Genomic DNA, 18,802 nt, shown 5'->3' with positions numbered 1-18,802 from the left:
TTGATAAATTTTTGACGTATTGGAAGAAATATTAGAGTTGTAGAATCAATTGTTAGTTAATTTTGTCATTTTTTGTTTTTTTTGTTTCATTTCTGCAGTGTTTGTATCCTTATTTTTTTATTAGCTAAAGTTTCCAGTGCAAAATCTTGTGTTGCAAAAGATTCTGAGTTGCATGTAAAACATATCGGACATATCTTGCACCTTCTTGCACGAAACAGGACGTTTTTGGGGGGGGGGCTTCGAGCCCTTTTTTTTATTAAGTTTTCAATTTAGCTTTGATGTCATTGTAATGACTATATTTTTTATTCGCTTTTGGCTTTAGTACTGTAACAATGCGCTGTTCAAAGTGATGTTGGGTTTCTCTCAACGTTTGATTTGTAAGGGATAGCATGCAATTTTGGTTAAATCTGTTTTTCTCCTCAAACACGACTCCTGAGCTGGGGTTGTGCTTCATGTCTTCTGTGTTTTTTGCAACCAACTTAAAGTCTGCGGCGGAATCAAAATTTTCACATTTGGTCACTTATTTTGGTAAATTGTTAACAAACATGATGAAAAAATTGGATTCAATCAACAATGTTGTGATACATAAAATCTGTACAGTGGCAGACTAACAATTTATTTCCTAAATTGTTGATGCTTAAGTAGCTATCAGCAAATTTCAGGAAATAGTAGCCAAAGCCTATCAGTTCAACCTTCTGCAGTAAGATGGCTTTCGGGACACTATTCAAGGCTTTTCGGAAGCAAGTTTTAGTAATAAGAGCTTGTCTTCATAAGTATCTAATTCGTTCTAGTGGTGAACTGGGAATAACAGCGTCTGCGTTACCACTGCTCTGTGTCTGCAAAAACCATGCTGTTCGTTGTGTAACATCGTTTGTGGCTTGTACGACAGCCGATACGTATAATCAAGATAAATTGTCTATAACTTTATTGTGTATTGCAGAGTAGGCTTTCGGGTCTGTACTATTTCACATCTGCGCTGTCTTCACCTTTGTGGGATTAAAAAAATATGGGGGAAAAAGAAAATTGAGAATAAAATTGATTTTTCAATTAAAAAGCAAAGCAACATTTTTGGATAGCACAAACTATTAACTAATGTTTTGCTGCGCCAGGAGGTTTTTGATTATGGGACCTATTGAGTTATATGAGTCAAAAGTTTCGTTAATTTCAAGGCCCGATAGGAATTCTGCTATTCATTACGATTATGTCCACGAGTTTATGGGCGTCTTGCACGAATTGACAGTTGAAATCAGTTTGATTGCCTTTCAAGAAAAAACTGCGAAAAATGCTGATGAGTTCGCTTTGCTATGCATCAATGTACAATTTCTTGTTGTCTTTTATTGTATAGAAAAATTGTTTTCTTTTGTGGATTGATCGCAATTTTTTGTCGCTCTGTAAAATTTAAGACCACTTCATTTTTGTTTTTTTTCAGCTGAATCTCAAACAATGTTTCTTACAGTTCATTTTTGACCGCTTTCTGCCTTTTTAATATTTTTCACAATCTTGATCTTTTTCACAGGCTGGAAGTTTTTGTTTCAGGGAGCCAAAAATATTTCCTCGACTTTTTATGAGTGCCTGTCCATTTTGTTCGATTTCCTTTTCTTCAAACAGAAAGCTTCAAACAAAGTTTTTTTCGGATATGTTTATGCTCTGATCAATTCGTCCACTACTTGTAGGACAGCGCTATCGATAAGTTGTTTTTTGCATTAGGTTTTGTTTTTTAGTTATTAAAACTATTTTACCGTAGACCGTAATGTTTGCAAGAGCAAGTAGATTAACTTTTTTGCCATAGTCTACGTCTTTCTACAACCAAGTCGCGTCTTTTAAACAACATTCTTTTTTTGCCTGCTCCTTTTAAACGTGTAACATTTCAGCTACGTTTGAGAACTTTTGCAATTTGTTTATCGTTTTCAAATATTTTTAACATCTTTCTCTACTATTGGCGAAATCTGGTTCGGGAGTTTCTCCGAATGAAAAACCATCGTACATTTTTTTCATGACGTTTTGTGTTTTTGAGAGAGGTTTATAGGTTTTATTTCTGTTCAGTTGGTCTATGCACATTTCTTTTCAATTGAACTTTTGTTTTCTTTGATTTGACTGCCAATCATTGTTGCTTCTCTTATGATCTCTCACCTCTTACTCAATGGCATATTGCAAATTCTTCTTCGTTAAGGGATGGCCAAGTGTCACGCAGTTTGTCTGTTAATTTTTTAGTTGACACCAATTATGATATAAATTGGGGTCATGACTTTCTCTGAGGTAACTTGAATAAACTTTCCTTGCGATAGAGATTTAGATCTTTGAAAAACTAAACTGTTAGAGCCTGACGCAAGGAACCATGGCCGAAGATTGAATTAAAGGCAGACCGGAATTAGTCTCTGGAAAATGAAACTCCAATATTAGGGCAGATGAGAATGTGGAATCAGACAAAAGGGACCTATGTTTTATCACAGATTGGCTTTGCATCGTGCATTAGTAGACAATCGAATGTTCAATTAGTTCTTGGCGGTATTTTTCTGGAAGGTTTTTCTTCTCAGGATTAAACTAATTTGGCCAAGACTGAAATTGTTTAAATTCACTTTTTTGCTTCTTCAAATGCACCTTCGGAAAAGTCTTTTCAGATAAGCCCTAAAAAACCAAACGAGACTGAAGAGATCGTCTTCGCAATACTCCAATCACTGCATGGTTTCGTGTGAACTAATGATCCTCTAGCAGTTATTTTGGCTTTGGGGGATACAATGAACAAAACTCTTTTTGCATCATTGAAAAGGTTATCTCCGCAGCTGAATTCTAAGGCAAATTTGTCTATGAGGCGAAGGAAAAACGTAATTGTCAAGAAGATTGTGGCTGCCAAAAAGCTAAATCTACAACGTAAATGACGCCTGCGGAAAAAAAAGAGAAAACATCATCATTTGAAGTTAAGATGTCTGATCTGCAAGTCGCCGATTACAACCGTATCCCTTTTTGAGAATTTGGTTCAATGGTATCCTGTTACATTCAACAACTCTTTCTATAACAATTCTACCCTTAGAAGATCTTCCTGAAAAGGTTCCTAACGACAAATAGCATGCACTGGAAAAGAAAATGTCGAGCGTTGTCTTCGATTTAATATATTTTTATATGTATAAAAGTCTTGAAGAGTCCTTACAATGTGGTGGAATAAACTGGTTGCCAAACATTAAGTTTGGACCACATTGAAAATTTTGATTCAAAATTATGTTCGATTATCGTTGTTTTCTTCCATTCCGATACTTTACGTTAAATTGAACCAAGAATTTAGTGTTCTTCCGTTTTCTGCATTAGAGAAGTTAGTGATTCCCTGTTAGTGATTCCCCAATCGGATTTAAATTCTTTCTGGAAACTGTCATTTGCCAGAAAATTCACTTATAACACCTCATATTTACTCATTTTGTAGTAGAGTGCTCTCAAATTTTGTGCTCTCAAAGACACCTGTTCGAGAGCACAAAACAAAAAACTTCTATGTTTTGTTATTTTCGTTCTTCTGAACTGTCGATATTCTATTAAGTACCTTTCTAGGTATGTTTATAGTGCTTCTCGGAAACACGCTACTGCAGCTTCATTTTGTACAATGAACTCACTAAAGAGAGGCAAAGCGAGCTAGTTGCAAAACTGGCATCGGTTTGAGTTTTTTCTCCAGGTAAAATCACTAGAGCTATGTGATCTCACCTGGCCACCAAAATATTTGATTTTTTTTGCATTTATAACGTTTCTAAGCATTTAATAACAGCTTAATTTTGTACTATGAATTCATTTAAGTTAGCAAAGTCAGCTAGCTGCCAAAAGCGGCATCTTTTTTAGTTTTTTCTCCAACTAAAATCATTTGAGCTATGTGAAGTGATCTGGCTGCTGAAAAGATCGCATTTTTTTGCATTTATAACTTTTTTGAGCTGCTATTTGGTCGTTCAAATGTCTGTAGGGTTCTTTCGCTCCGTGCTTTTGCTTTAATTTGATTTTTTGGCTTCAAGCATTTCCAATGAAATTTTGTTAGCTTTGGACAATTCTCCATCTTGCTTTTCTCTGGCTGTCGAAATTTGGAAGAAAGTCACGTCCCCTTCCTCTTATCAGATTCTCCTTACAACAAAACCCAGAAGTTTTATCTCTAAATTTTTATACTCACAACCATTCAGTTTTTCATATTTTTTGTGCTTGCTTCGATAGCTATCAGCAATTGTAGGAAGTGGTTGCCAAAGCCTATCAATTCAACGTTTTGCAGTAAGTTGTCATTTGGCAGTAGTTTTCTATAACTTTTTTGTGTATTGCAGAGTAGGCTTTCAGGTCTGTACTATTTTAAATCTGCTCTATATTCATCTTGGTAGTATGGATATAATATGGAAGTCAAGAGGAAAGATGAGAATTATATGTTATTTCCTAATACACGACATAGCAGAAATTTTGGTTAGTGCAACCTCGAAAACTATTAACAATTACATTGCTACGGCAGGAAATTTTTGGTTATACACTTTTTGTGTAGTACGATTCGCAGTTTTTGTTAGTTTCAAGGTTCAATAAGAATTCGGCAATTTACGTAACGCTTATGGACACAAGCTAATGGATATTTTGCACGAAAGGTCAAATATAATCAGTTTGATTACCTTTTAGAAAAATTCGGTGAAAAAAGCTGAAGAGTTTACTTTTTTGATCATTAACGTTTAATTTTTGTTGTCTCGCATTTTATCGAAAAACTGCTTTTTTGTGGACTTATCGCAATTATTCCGTCAGTCTGTAAGATTTATAACCTCTTGATATTTGTTTAAGTTTTTTCTCCGTTTTCAATTTAAACTCAGGCAATAATTCTGACTTCTTTATCTATTTTTCATATTATTCACGAACTTGATTTTTTCAAAAATTTATGTTTCGGGGAGCCAACAGTTTTTAGTCGATCTGTTTATGGACGCCTGTCCATTGTTTGATTTCTTTTTCTATTTGAAACAGAAAGCATCAAATACAAACATATTCAGGATATTTTTATGTTTTTGTCATTTCTCCAACTACTTGGAGGAGAGCGCTATCAAAATCTTGGTTTTTTATTAGTTTTTTAATCATCGAAATCTACTTTACCGTTGTCTGTATTTTTTTTTGCAAAAGAGATTAGAAAAAAATTTTTCGTAGTACCCGTCTTCCTCGACGACCAAATTACGTCTTTTACACTCCTGATCTTTTGCCCTAATTTTTAAAAAATTGTAACGTATAATGAAAACGCTAAACCTCTGAAACATTTTGTGTTTTTAATGTAAATAAAATGATGTAAATGTAATTTTAAATGTAAAAAATTTCAAAAAATTGTTAATAAGTTGAAACATTTCGTAGAAATCGATAGATATAGTCAATAGCATAATTATTATCTAAATAATTTTATTCAATTGAAAATCAGTTTCAAGTAAACCTGGCGTAGACGCAATGTTCGAAAATGTTCATTTTTTAAAAAAAAGAATCAAACTAACTAATAATTGACAATCATTGTTTCTCTGCAGCTTTAACGTTTCAGTTGACTTTGCGAATTTTTGAACTAACTTTATCATTTCCAAATAATTTTATTATCTTTCTCTACTTTTGTCGGAATCTGGTTCAGGAGTTCCTACGAATCATAAACCATCGTAATTACTTTTTCTTGTGACATTTCATGCTTTTGAGGGAGGCTTACAGGTTTTAGTTCTGTTGGGTTGGTCTGTGTAGTTTTCTTTTAAATTGAATGTTTTTTGAGTTGACGATGATTTTGCTTCACCTCTGATCTCTCAGACCCTAGACAATGGCATTTTGCAAAGTTTTCTTTGTTAATGGTTGAACATATACCCTGAAAACATCTATTCTTTAGATCTTCAAGATCTTCAAAGATCTTCTAAAGATCTTCAAAACACACGCATGGAATCTATTGCCGAGGTTTGAATCAAAAGGCAGGCTGGAATCAGTCTCTAAAAAAAACTCGACAAAAAGTGTATATGAAACTGTGGAATCAGACAAAAAGGACCTATGTTTGATCTCTACCCAAAAAAAAGCTACCCACAGATTGGCTTTGCATCGTGCATTAGTAGACTATCGTATGTTCAATTAGTTCTTCGCGTTAATTTTTCGGAAGATTTTTCGTCTCAGGATTAAACTAATTTGGCCGAGACTGAAAGTGTATAAACTCACTTTTTTGCTTCTTCAAATGCGCCTTCGGAAAGGTCTTTTCAGAAAAACCCTAAAAAGCTAAATGAGACTGAAGAGATCGTCTTCGAAATACTTCAATCACTGCATGGTTTTGTGTGAACTAATGATCCTCTAGTAGTTATTTGGAACGTTAATTTTTGAGCTTTGGCGGATACAAGGAACAAAAATCGTTTTGCATCAATGAAAAAGTTATCTCCGCAGCTGAATTCATTGGCAAATTTGTCTATGGGGCGGGAAAAAATGTAATCGTCAAGAAGATTGTTGCTGCCAAAAAGCTAAATCTACAACGTGAATGACACTTGCATAAAAAAGCGAGAGAACATCATCATTTGAAGTTAAGATCTCTGATCTGCAATTCGTCGATTACAACTGTTTCCCTTTTCGAGATTTTGGTTCAATGGTATCCTGTTTTATTCAACACCTCTATCTAAAACATTTCTACCTTTAGAAGGGGTTCCTGAAAAAGTTTCTAAAAACAAATAGCTTGCACTCGAAAAAAATGTCGAGGGTTGTCTTCGACTTATTAAATTTTTATATGAATAAAAGTGTTGCAGAATCATTACAAGGTTATGGAATAAATTGACTGTCCAACACTAAGTTTGGACATAATTGAAAAATTTGATTCAAAAATATGTTCCAATTTTCGTTGATTTCCTCTATTCTAATACTTTACTTTAAATTGAACCAGGAACTTAGTGTTCTTCCGTTTTCTGCATTAGAAAAGAAACCCTGTAAGTGCTTCCCCAATAGAATTTAGAAGTTTTTGAGAAACTGCCATTTGGGAATTAAATTACCTATTTACTGACATTTACTCTTTTTGTAGTAGATGTCCTCTCGAAGAAGCCTGCTCGAGAGCACAAAATAAAAAATTTCTTGGTTATGTTATTTTCGTTCTTCTGAACTGTCGATAATTTAGCAAATACCTTTCTAAGTATGTTTACAGTGGTTCTTGGAAACACGCTACTGCAGCTTCATTTTGTACAATGAACTCATTAATGAGAGGCAAAGCAAGCTAGTTGAAAAACTGGCATCGGTTTGAGTTTTTTCTCCAAGTAAAATCATTAGAGCTATGTGATCTCACCTGGCCACCAAAATATTTGATTATTTTTTGCAATTGTAACGTTTTTGAGCTGATATTTGATTGTTCAAAAGCCTGCAAAATTCTTTTGCTTTGTGCTTCCGTTTTATTTTGAATTTTTGGCTTCAAATGTTCCCAATGAGCTTTTCTTATTATTCGACAATTCTCTATCTTGTTTTCCTCTGGCTGCCGAAATGTGGAGAAAAATTGCGTCACGTCCCTCTTATCAGATTTTATTCACAACATAACCCAAATTCGTTATCTGCACAATTTCAGACTAACAATCATTCAGTTTTTCATATTTTTTGTGTTTGCTTTATTAGCTATCATCAAATTTTTGGAACTATTTTCCGAAGCCTATCAATTCATCTTTTTGCAGTAGTTTGTCAATTGGCAGTAGTTTTCTATGACTTTATAGTGTATTGCAGAGCAAGTTTTCAGGTTTGTACCATTTTAAATCCGCTGTGTCTTCATCTTGGAGGTATGAATTTAATATAGCAGTCAAGAAGAAAGGGAAATTTTGGTCATACATATTTTTGTGTAGTACGATTCGATTCGCAGTTTTTGTTAGTTTCAAGGTTCGATAAAATTTCGAGAATTCATGTCACACTTTTGGAATTTTTGCGCGAAATGTTAAACAAAATCAGTTTGATTACTTCTTAGGAAAAGTCTGTGAGAAAGGCTGAAGAACTTACTTTGCTATTCATCAACCTTCATTTTCTGATGTCTTGATTTTTTTCAGAAAACTGCTTTTTTGTGGGTTTATTTATCGCAATTTTTTGTCGGTCTCTAAAATTTATAAACTTCTGATTTATTTTCAAGTTTTTTCTCTCATTTTCAGCATGAACTCAGAAAACATTTCTGACAGTTCCTCTTTGACCTTTTTCTTTTTTTATATATTCTTCAAAGGCTTGATCTTTTCAAAAGCTATGTTTCAGTGAGCAAATAATGTTTACCCAATTTTTTTGTGAACGCTTGTCCATCGTCTGATTTCTTTTTCTAATTCAAAAAGAAAGCATCAATAGCTTTTTTGGATATCTTTATGTTTTGATCATTTCTCCCACTATTAGTAAGTTGCTTTTTGGATCAGATTATTTAGTCACCGTAGTCTAGTTTTCCGTTGTCTGTTTTTTTTGAAAAGGAGAGTAGAATATTTTTTTTCGCATAGTACCCGTCTTCCGCTTCGACCAGGTTGCGTCCTTTACACTTTTGTTTTTAGCCAAACTTTTTAAAAGTAACATATCAATGCTAATCACAAGATACCATAACATAAAAAGTTAACCTTTTCATCCTTTCATATATTAAACAAGAACTTCAGGATGCTAAAAGATAGGAATGAGAATTGATATTTGAGCTATAACGTTTTTGAGCTGATATTTGCTTGTTCAAATGCCTGCAAAATTCTTTTGCTTTGTGCTTCCGTTTTATTTTGATTTTTTGTCTTCAAACATTCCCAATGAGCTTTTCCTAGCTTTGGACAAGTCTCTATCTTGTTTTCCTCTGTTTGCCGAAATATGGACAAAATTTGCGCGACACGTCCATCTTATCAGATTCTATTCACAAAATAACCCAAATTCGTTATCTGCACAGTTTTAGACTAACAATCATTCAGTTTTTCATATTTTTTGTGTTTGCTTTATTAGCTATCATCAAATTTTTGGAACTATTCTCCGAAGCCTATCAATTCATCTTTTTGCAGTAGTTTGTCATTTGTCAGTAGTTTTCTATGACTTTATTGTGTATTGCAGAGCAAGCTTTCAGGTTTGTACCATTTTAAATCTGCTGTGTCTTCATCTTGGAGGTATGAGTTTAATATGGCAGTCAAGAAGAAAGGGAAATTTTGGTCATACAGTTTTTTGTGTAGTACGATTCGATTCGCAGTTTTTGTTAGTTTCAAGGTTCGATAAGATTTCGGGAATTCATGTCACACTTTGGAATTTTTGCACGAAATGTTAAACAAAATCAGTTTGATTACTTCTTAGGAAAAGTCTGTGAGAAATGCTGAAGAACTTACTTTGCTATTCATCAACGTTCATTTTCTGATGTCTTGATTTTTTTCAGAAAACTGCTTTTTTGTGGGTTTATTAATCGCAATTTTTTGTCGGTCTCTAAGATTTATAAACTTCTGATTTATGTTCAAATTTTTTTCTCTCATTTTCAGCATGAACTCAGAAAATATTTCTGACAGTTCCTCTTTGACCTTTTTCTTTTTTTTATATATACTTCAAGGGCTTGATCTTTTCAAAAGCTATGTTTCAGTGAGCAAATAATGTTTACCCGATTTTTTTGTGAACGCTTGTCCATTGTCTGATTTCTTTTTCTAATTCAAAAAGAAAGCATCAATAGCTTTTTTGGAAAACCATATGTTTTGATCATTTCTCCCACTATCAATAACTTGCTTTTTGGATCAGTTTTTTTAGTCACCGTAGTCTAGTTTTTCGTTGTCTGTGTTTTTTGAAAAAGAGAGTACGATAAGTTTTTTTTCGCATATTACCCGTCTTCCGCTTCGACCAGGTTGCGTCCTTTACACTTTTGTTTTTAGCCAAATTTTTTAAAAGTAACATATCAATGCTAATCACAAGATATCATAACATAAAATGTTAATCTTTTCATCCTTTCATATATTTAACGAGAACTTCAGGATGCTAAAAGATAGGAATGAGAATTGATATTTGAGCTATAACGTTTTTGAGCTGATATTTGCTTGTTCAAATGCATGCAAAATTCTTTTGCTTTGTGCTTCCGTTTTATTTTGAATTTTTGTCTTCAAACATTCCCAATGAGTTTTTCTTAGCATTGGACAAGTCTCTATCTTGTTATCCTCTGGCTGTCGAAATATGGACAAAATTTGCGCGGCACGTCCATCTTATCAGATTCTATTCACAACATTACCCAAATTCGTTGTCTGCACAGTTTCAGACTAACAATCATTCAGTTTTTCATTTTTTGTGTGTTTGCTTCATTCGCTATCATCAAATTTTTGGAAACATTTTCCAAAGCCTAAAAATTTAACTTTTTGCAGTAGTTTGTCATTTGGCAGTAATTTTTCTATGACTTTATTGTGTATTACAGAGCAGGCTTTCAGGTTTCTACCATTTTAAATCCGCTGTGTCTTCATCTTGGAGGTATGAATTTAATATGGGAGTCAAGAAGAAAGGGAAATTTTGGTCATACAGTTTTTTGTGTAGTACGAATCGATTCGCAGTTTTTTTAGTTTCAAGGTTCGATAAGATTTCGGCAATACATCCACACTTTTGGACTTTTTGCACGAAATGTTGAACAAAATCAGTTTGATTACCTCTTAGGAATAGTCTGTGAGAAACGCTGAAGAACTTACTTTGCTATTCATCAACGTTCATTTTCTGTTGTCTTGAATTCTTTCAGAAAACTGCTTTTTTGTGGGTTGATTTATCGCATTTTTTTGTTGGTCTGAAAGATTTATAAACTTCTGATTTATGTTTAATTTTTTTCTCTAATTTTCAGCATGCACTCAGAAAATTTTTCTGACTGTTCCTTTTAGAACTTTTTCTCCTTTTTTATATTTTTCAAGGGCTTGATCTTTTCAAAAGCTATGTTTCGGGGAGCAAATAATGTTTACCCGATTGTTTTGTGAACGCTTGTCCAATGTCTGATTTCTTTTTCTAATTCAAAAAAAAGCATCAATAGCTTTTTTGGATATCTTTATGTTTTGATCATTTCTCCCACTATCAGTAAGTTGCTTTTGGGATCAGGTTTTTTAGTCACCGTAGTCTAGTTTTCCGTTGTCTGTTTTTTTTTTTTGAAAAGGAGAGTAGAATATTTTTTTTCGCATAGTACCCGTCTTTCGCTTTGACCGGGTTGCGTCCTTTACACTTTTGTTTTTAGCCAAACTTTTTAAAAGTAACATATCAATGCTAATCACAAGATACCATAACATAAAATGTTAATCTTTTCATCCTTTCATATATTTAACGAGAACTTCAGGATGCTAAAAGATAGGAATGAGAATTGATATTTGAGCTATAACGTTTTTGAGCTGATATTTGCTTGTTCAAATGCCTGCAAAATTCTTTTGCTTTGTGCTTTCGTTTTATTTTGACTTTTTTTTCTTCAAACATTCCCAATGAGCTTTTCTTAGCATTGGACAAGTCTCTATCTTGTTTTCCTCTTGCTGCCGAAATATGGACAAAATTTGCGCGGCACGTCCATCTTATCAGATTCTATTCACAACATAACCCAAATTCGTTATCTGCACAGTTACAGACTAACAATCATTCAGTTTTTCAAATTTTCTGTGTTTGCTTCATTCGCTATCATCAAATTTTTGGAACCATTTTCCAAAGCCTAACAATTCAACTTTTTGCAGTAGTTTGTCATTTGGCAGTAATTTTCTATGACTTTATTGTGTATTGCAGAGCAGGCTTTCAGGTTTCTACCATTTTAAATCCGCTGTGTCTTCATCTTGGAGGTATGAATTTAATATGGGAGTCAAGAAGAAAGGGAAATTTTGGTCATACAGTTTTTTGTGTAGTACGAATCGATTCGCAGTTTTTTTAGTTTGAAGGTTCGATAAGATTTCGGCAATAAATCCACAATTTTGGACTTTTTGCACGAAATGTTAAACAAAATCAGTTTGATTACCTCTTAGGAAAAGTCTGTGAGAAACGCTGAAGAACTTACTTTGCTATTCATCAACGTTCATTTTCTGTTGTCTTGAATTCTTTCAGAAAACTGCTTTTTTGTGGGTTGATTTATCGCAATTTTTTGTGGGTCTGTAAGATTTATAAACTTCTGATTTATGTTTAAGTTTTTTCTCTAATTTTCAGCATGCACTCAGAAAATTTTTCTGACAGTTCCTTTTTGAACTTTTTCTCCTTTTTTATATTTTTCAAGGGCTTGATCTTTTCAAAAGCTATGTTTCAGGGAGCAAATAATGTTTACCCGATTGTTTTGTGAACGCTTGTCCATTGTCTGATTTCTTTTTCTAATTCAAAAAGAAAGCATCAAAAGCTTTTTTGGATATCTTTATGTTTTGATCATTTCTCCCACTATCAGTAACTTGCTTTTTGGATCAGATTTTTTAGTCACCGTAGTCTAGTTTTCCGTTGTCTGTTTTTTTTTGAAAAGGAGAGTAGAATACGTTTTTTTCGCATAGTACCCGTCTTCCGCTTCGACCAGGTTGCGTCCATTACACTCTTGTTTTTAGCCAAACTTTTTAAAAGTAACATATCAATGCTAATCACAAGATATCATAACATAAAACGTTAATCTTTTCATCCTTTCATATATTTAACGAGAACTTCAGGATGGTTAAAGATAGGAATGAGAGTAAAAACTACTTTCGGGAAAATGAAAACAAGTTCCGGGAATTCCATATACTCCGGAAAAAAATTCTAAATTTTTTGGTGTTTTAATTGTAAAAAAAAGGAAAATGTTATTGAAAATGTAAATAGCTTCAAAAATTCGTTTTTGACTTAAATCATTTCGTAGAAACCGATAGATAGATTCAATGACAAGTGTATATACTTTGTAATTGATTTTATTCGTTTGCGAATCAGTTTTAAGTAAATCTGACGATAGAACCAATGTTTGAAAACGATCGTTTTTTTAACTTCAAATTAGTTTTTAATTGACAATTATTGTTTCTCTGCAGCTGTAACATTTCAGTTGACTATTAAAATTTTTGCAAGAGCTTTATCATTTTCAAATAACTTTATTAGCTTCAACTACTATAATTTTTATATATTTCTCTACTATTGGAGGAAGCTAGTTCAGGAGTTCCTCCGAATCATAAACAATCGTATAAACTTTTTCTCGTTACATTTCATGCTTTTCAGTGAGGTTTACAGCTTTTATTTCTTATCGGTTGGTCTGTTTATTTTCTGTTTAAATTTAATTTTTTATTTTTTTAAGTTGACAGCCAAATGACTTTGTTCCAACTCTGATCTCTCACACCCTACGCAATGGCATACTGTAAATTTTTCTGTGTTAAGGGATGAGCAAAATTCGCGTATTTTGTATAGTAGTTTTTTTAGTTGATAGTACATATGGTACACATTCTCTTCAAGAGTTTCCTTCAGTTAACCTGAAATAACTTTTTTGAGATAGAGTCATGCTTCTTCAAAAAACTATATTTTTAAAAAATGACGCATGGAGTTTTTTGTCGAGTTTCGAATCAAAAGGCGGCCTGGAATTAGTCACTGGAAAAAGGAACTTGAAATTTAGGGCCGATGAGACTGTGGAATCAGACAAAAGGGACATATGTTTTATCTCTACCCAAGAAAAAGGCCACCTTCAGATCCGCTTTGCGTCGTGCATTAGTAAACTATCGGTTTTTCGGTTAGTTCTTCGGGGTATAACTCTGAAAGGAGTTTTATTTTCAGGTTTAAACTGATTTGGCGGAGACCGAAATTGTTTATAAACACATTTTTGCTTCTTCAAATGCACCTTCGGAAAAGTCTGATCAGATAATCCCTAAAAAACCAAACGAGACTGAAGAGATCGTCTTAGCAAAACTCCAATCACTGCATGGTTTTGTGTGAACTCTTGATCCTCTAGCAGTTATTTGAAACGTTAAGATTTTAGCAATAGCGGATACCATGAACAAAACTATTTGCATAATTGAAAAGGTTTTCTGTGCAGTTGACTTCTACAGCAAATTTGTCTTCGGGAGCGAGGAGAAAAAGTTACCATCAAAAAAATTGCTGCCGAAAAATAAATCTATGGTGTCAATGACACCAGCACATGGAACTGAGAGAATATCTTGACTTCCGGTTCGGATTTCTGATCTGCGAATCGCCCCTTACAACTGTATCCCTTTGCGCAAATTTGGTTCAATATTATCCTTTTACATACAACTCCTCCATCTAACCCGGGTGTAAATCGAATGGTTATCTTGCAAGATTCAGGCAGATTCTGCCAGAATCATGCTAGATGACCAGTTTATGCCAGAATCTTGCAAGACAATCATTTCTCTGTCAAAATCCTCTAACATATCCATTTTTTTGCACAAGATCCTACAAGATGAATTGATTAATGCGAGTAATTCTGACAGCAAGAGATTTGCGCGAAAGCTCTTCTAAAGTCCTTTGAAGCTCAATAAAGGCAAGCCGTGAATAATTTTTGAGCATTGGCAAGAAAACTTAAGCGTAAGAGGTTGGATTGAATGAAAGGAAGTTGTTTGAGATGCAAAGAATAATGTCACTGAATTTTTTCATCAGAAAAAGTAATCTAGACGTGTGATTATGTAAATTTTTTTAAAGTTGAAAGTCAACAGTTTTTAGTATCAAATTATTTTGTGTTAACAGTTCTTAAAGTCAGCTTTTTGTTTTCTTCAGAAAATTCATATTTCCAGATATAAAATCTATTTAAATTTATTATTTTTCTTAAAACACACGCAACTGATTCTTAAGTAAATTTCTGCTCAAAATGAAATGTGTTGCATGAATTACAGCCAGTAAGAGGACAGCTCGACCGGAACGAACTTGCAAGAATCTTGCAAGATAACCATTTTCCTGCCAAATCTTGCAAGATAGGCAGTTTTTGCAAGATTCTGGCAAAATCTTGCAAGATAATCATCTGGTCTACACTGGGGAAAACTCTTTTGCTTTTCGAAGGTCTTCCTGACAGGGTCATTAAAAACAACAAGCATGCACTGAAAAAAAATGTTGAGCGCAGTCTCGGACCTATATAACCTTTATATGTATAAAATATTTGTACTATTCAATCCGTATAGCGTGATGAAATAAGCTGGCTGTCCAAACACTTTAAGTTTGGACCTCCTTAAAAATTTTGATTCGTTAATGTGTTGTTCCGTTTTATGAATTAGATAAGCTACTCTGGAGTTAATTCTTAATTCGGATTGTAAAATTGTCTAGATACCGTTGTTTGGAGATAATCGCTTTCACATTAGCTCAAATTTAATCATTTTTAGTTGATATGCTCTCAAAGAAGCCTGTTTGAGACAAAAAAAAACAAAATTTCTGTGTTTTGTTAATAGTCTTTTTTGACTCGTCGATATTTTAGCATACATATATCTTGGCATATTTTTCCTGTGCTTGTTGAAAACACACTATTGCAGATTGACTTTTTGTGCGATGAGTTCAACATCGAGAGGTAGAGTGAGCTAGCTGCCGAAATTTGCATCAGTTTGAGTTTTTCCTCAAGTTAAAATCACTAGAGCTGTGTGGAGTGCTCTGGCTACCAAATGTTTGATCTACATTTTGATATTTTTTTGCATTTGTAACTTCTATGCTTGCTTTATGGTTGTTTAGTAATCTGTAGACTTCATTCACTTGGTGCTTCCTTTATTTTTGATCCGGTTATTGGTTTAATAATTTTTCTATGAGTTCTGGTCAGTTTCGGACATTTCTCTACCTTTTTCTTATCTGGCTGCCGAAATATGGACAAAAAACGCGTCATCTTCCTCTTATCAGATTTTTTTACAGCAGCACCAAAAATTGTTATTTGTACAGTTTCAGACTAACACTCATTCAGTGTTTCATCTCTTGTGTGTTTGCTTAAGTAGCTAATATCAAATTTTAAGAAATAGTTGCCAAAGCCTATCAATTCAACTTTCTGAAGTAAGAGGTCATTGGGCAGTATTTGCCTATAACTTTATTGTGTTTTGCAGAGTAGGCTTTCGGTTCTGTTCTATTTTCCATCTGCTTTGTTTTCGTCTTGATGGGATGAAAAAAAATTGGAATGAAAATTAAAGATTCGACTAATATCGGTTGTTCTAGTACACGGCAAAGCAAAAAACTTGAATAGCGCAAACTTGAAAACGTTTAGAAAATTTTTGCTACAGCAGAAAAATTTTAAGTTTATATTTTTTTCGTGTAGTACGAGTCGCACTGTTTGTTAGTTTTAAGGATCAAAAAGATTGCTTCAAATTATGTGACGCTTATGGCCACTAGCTGTAATGAAACATATATTCTAGGCTTTTGGTTTCTCATATTTGGTTGCGACTTCTTGTCAGATGTTTTTGGTAAAGAGTAACTCTCTGGTTTTTGGTGGTAGTTTTAATCATCAGCAAATGTCATGCTTTTCCTGAGTTCCCAAGGTCATTGGGAAGATGCTCCAAGAAGGAGGGCAGGGGGTTGAAGATCATCTTGATTGTCGTTTGATCCGATATCCTTGAACCTATATAATTGGAAATGAAAATCCTGTAAGTTAATAACATCAAATGGGGTGGATGTAGCTCATGTTGCCTAAGACCGGAGCGAAAATTTGAGTTAAAAAAAACTACGGAGAAAAAACCCGTGCGAGGCCGGCGACCGGACGCACGAACGAACCGTAAGCCGTTTTTAATTTGGCAACTTGTACTTCACCGTCTCGTCCATGGGATGTTTCCACAACTCTTCCAAGGGGCCAGATTCCTCTCGGCCTCAAGTCATTGAGTACCACACAACATCTCCAACTTTCAGAGGAGGCTGGTTGTTGTCTCCATTTACGTCTCTTGAGTAATGTCGGCAGGTACTCCTTAATGTCGGCAGGTACTCCTTCATCAACTGCTGCACGTGCTTCCAGTTCTTGAAGCTAGCTGTTTGTTGGTCTCCAAAGTTTCCGAGTGGCAGGGAACTGTAAGGGCGTTGAATGAGGAAATGGTTAGGAGTGAGTGGTTCTTCGTTTTCGAGCTGATCAGCAACGTTTGTCATGGGTCTGGAATTCAGGATTGCTTCGACTTCAACCATTATTGTCTCAAAGATGTCGAAGGAGAGACGCTCAGATCCTAGAATGATTAAGAGTGTTCTCTTGGCGCTCTCAATCAATCGCTCCCACTCGCCACCAAGATGAGGGCCGTATGATGGGTTAAATTTCCATGTGGTTTTGACTAAAGCTAGGGCTTTATAAATCTTGTCTTTGTCTAAAGCCTTAACCGACTTCATCAGCTCTTCGGAGGCGCCGACAAATGTTTTTCCGTTATCGCTGTACAACAAAATAGGTTGCCATCTTCGGCAGGTGAATCGTCGATATGCATTGAGGAAGGTGTCTGTATTTAAATCTGGACATGTTTCTAAATGGACTGCACGCGTAACGAGGCATGTAAAAATAAGTCCATAATGCTTCTCGATTTTGCCTTGTTTGTCCTCAATACAAAACGGGCCAAAAAAGTCCAGTCCTGTGTTGGCAAACGGAAATTTGGTTTCTTCAGTGGGGAAGCGGAATGCAGGAATTGGGGCCATTATTGGTTGTATATTTTCAGTGTCATAAACATCGGTATTTTTTTGAAAGTAGTTTTTTTCGAAGTCCAATGACGTAGTAGCGTTGTTGTACGAATGCTTTGACCGGTTCTGTTGCTTGATTAGCACAAATTCTGTGCGCATGTTCAAGGTATAGTCTCACAATCTTTTCCTTTGCGTCCAAGATTATTGGACAATTTTCGATCTCCAATTCTGTTGGGGCAAATAGGAGACGGCCACTAGATCGTAGGAGTCCATTTTGGTCAATTATTGGATTTAGGTTTCTCAATTTGCACTTGGCGTCTAACTTTTGTCTTTTTTTAATGCGTTGATTGTTGAAGAGAAAGCATTGGTTTGAGACAACTTGAGCAGAAACCTTTGAGATAAACAAACATCATCTTTAGTGTACTGGCATTCGTTGGAACGATTCTTTTCAGCTCTGTAAATTAAATTGAAAACAGTTACGAGGGTTAAAAGTAGCTTATTCCATGTTGAAAAGCGGTTCGGGTCTATAACAGGTGTGATTGCTGATTTTTTATTTCTGGCTACGGCACCTACGGTTGAAATCTTTTTCATATCTTTCCAAGAACTTTCAGTGTTTTGCAAAAATTGTGGTGCTGTAAGCCATTTCGGGGGATTTCTGATGGTTCAAGGCCACGCGTTCGATGGTCGGCTGGATTAAAATTTGTTGGGACATGATTCCACTCATCAGTTTTAGTTGTTTTCTTAATTCCTTCGAGTCGATTTGAGACGAAAACGTTTTGTTTCTTAGTTGAACTGATCCAATCTAAGACAACACGACTATCTGTCCAGAATTAGACTTTTTCAAATTTTAATGTCATTTCGGTTTCTATCAATGTGCGGAGGTGTGTACCTAAAACGGCTGCTTCGAGTTCTAATTTTGGCACACTAATTTGATTTATTGGTGCAACTTTGCATTTTCCAAGCAGAAAAGATGTTTGAAAGATTTCGTCCTGTTTTTGGGTGCGAATGTAAGCAACTGCTGACAACGCAGCGGTTGAGGCGTCAACAAAGACATCGAGCTGATGATTATTTTCCTGATTCGTTGAGGAGTTCAACCATCTGGGGATTTCAATATCATGGGCATTGCAAAGTAACTATCGAGCACTTTTTGAAGGTTGGAATGAAGTTCTGCGGGAAGTGGTTCATCCCACTTCTTGCCTAGCTTCCAGACTTGTTGTAAAAGCATTTTGATTCTAATTGTGAGCGGGGACAAAATTCCTAGGGGATCGAAAATTGTTGATACTAAGCTGAACATTTTCCTTTGTGTAACTCATTTGCATTTCGGGGAAATTGTTCTAATGTCTTCATTAGAAAACAGTCAGTTCTGGTATTCCATTTCTGACCGAGAACCCTACTGATCTCTTTCAGTTCATCT

General features: G+C 34.7%; 1 protein-coding gene across 1 annotated transcript; it reads right to left on the bottom strand.

Annotated features, from left to right (window-relative positions):
- Nucleotides 1-16,608: 16,608 nt before the first annotated feature.
- On the bottom strand, nt 16,609-17,406 carry LOC142344990 (uncharacterized). Its single transcript, XM_075397074.1, has one exon. The coding sequence runs from the start codon at nt 17,404-17,406 to the stop codon at nt 16,609-16,611; it is 798 nt and encodes a 265-aa protein (XP_075253189.1).
- Nucleotides 17,407-18,802: the final 1,396 nt, after the last annotated feature.

The sequence above is a fragment of the Convolutriloba macropyga genome, chromosome 8 (genome assembly GCF_964194025.1).
Source record: "Convolutriloba macropyga chromosome 8, txConMacr16.3, whole genome shotgun sequence".
Classification (NCBI taxonomy): Eukaryota; Metazoa; Xenacoelomorpha; order Acoela; family Convolutidae; genus Convolutriloba; species Convolutriloba macropyga.
This window is presented reverse-complemented; position numbering and strand designations above follow the sequence as displayed.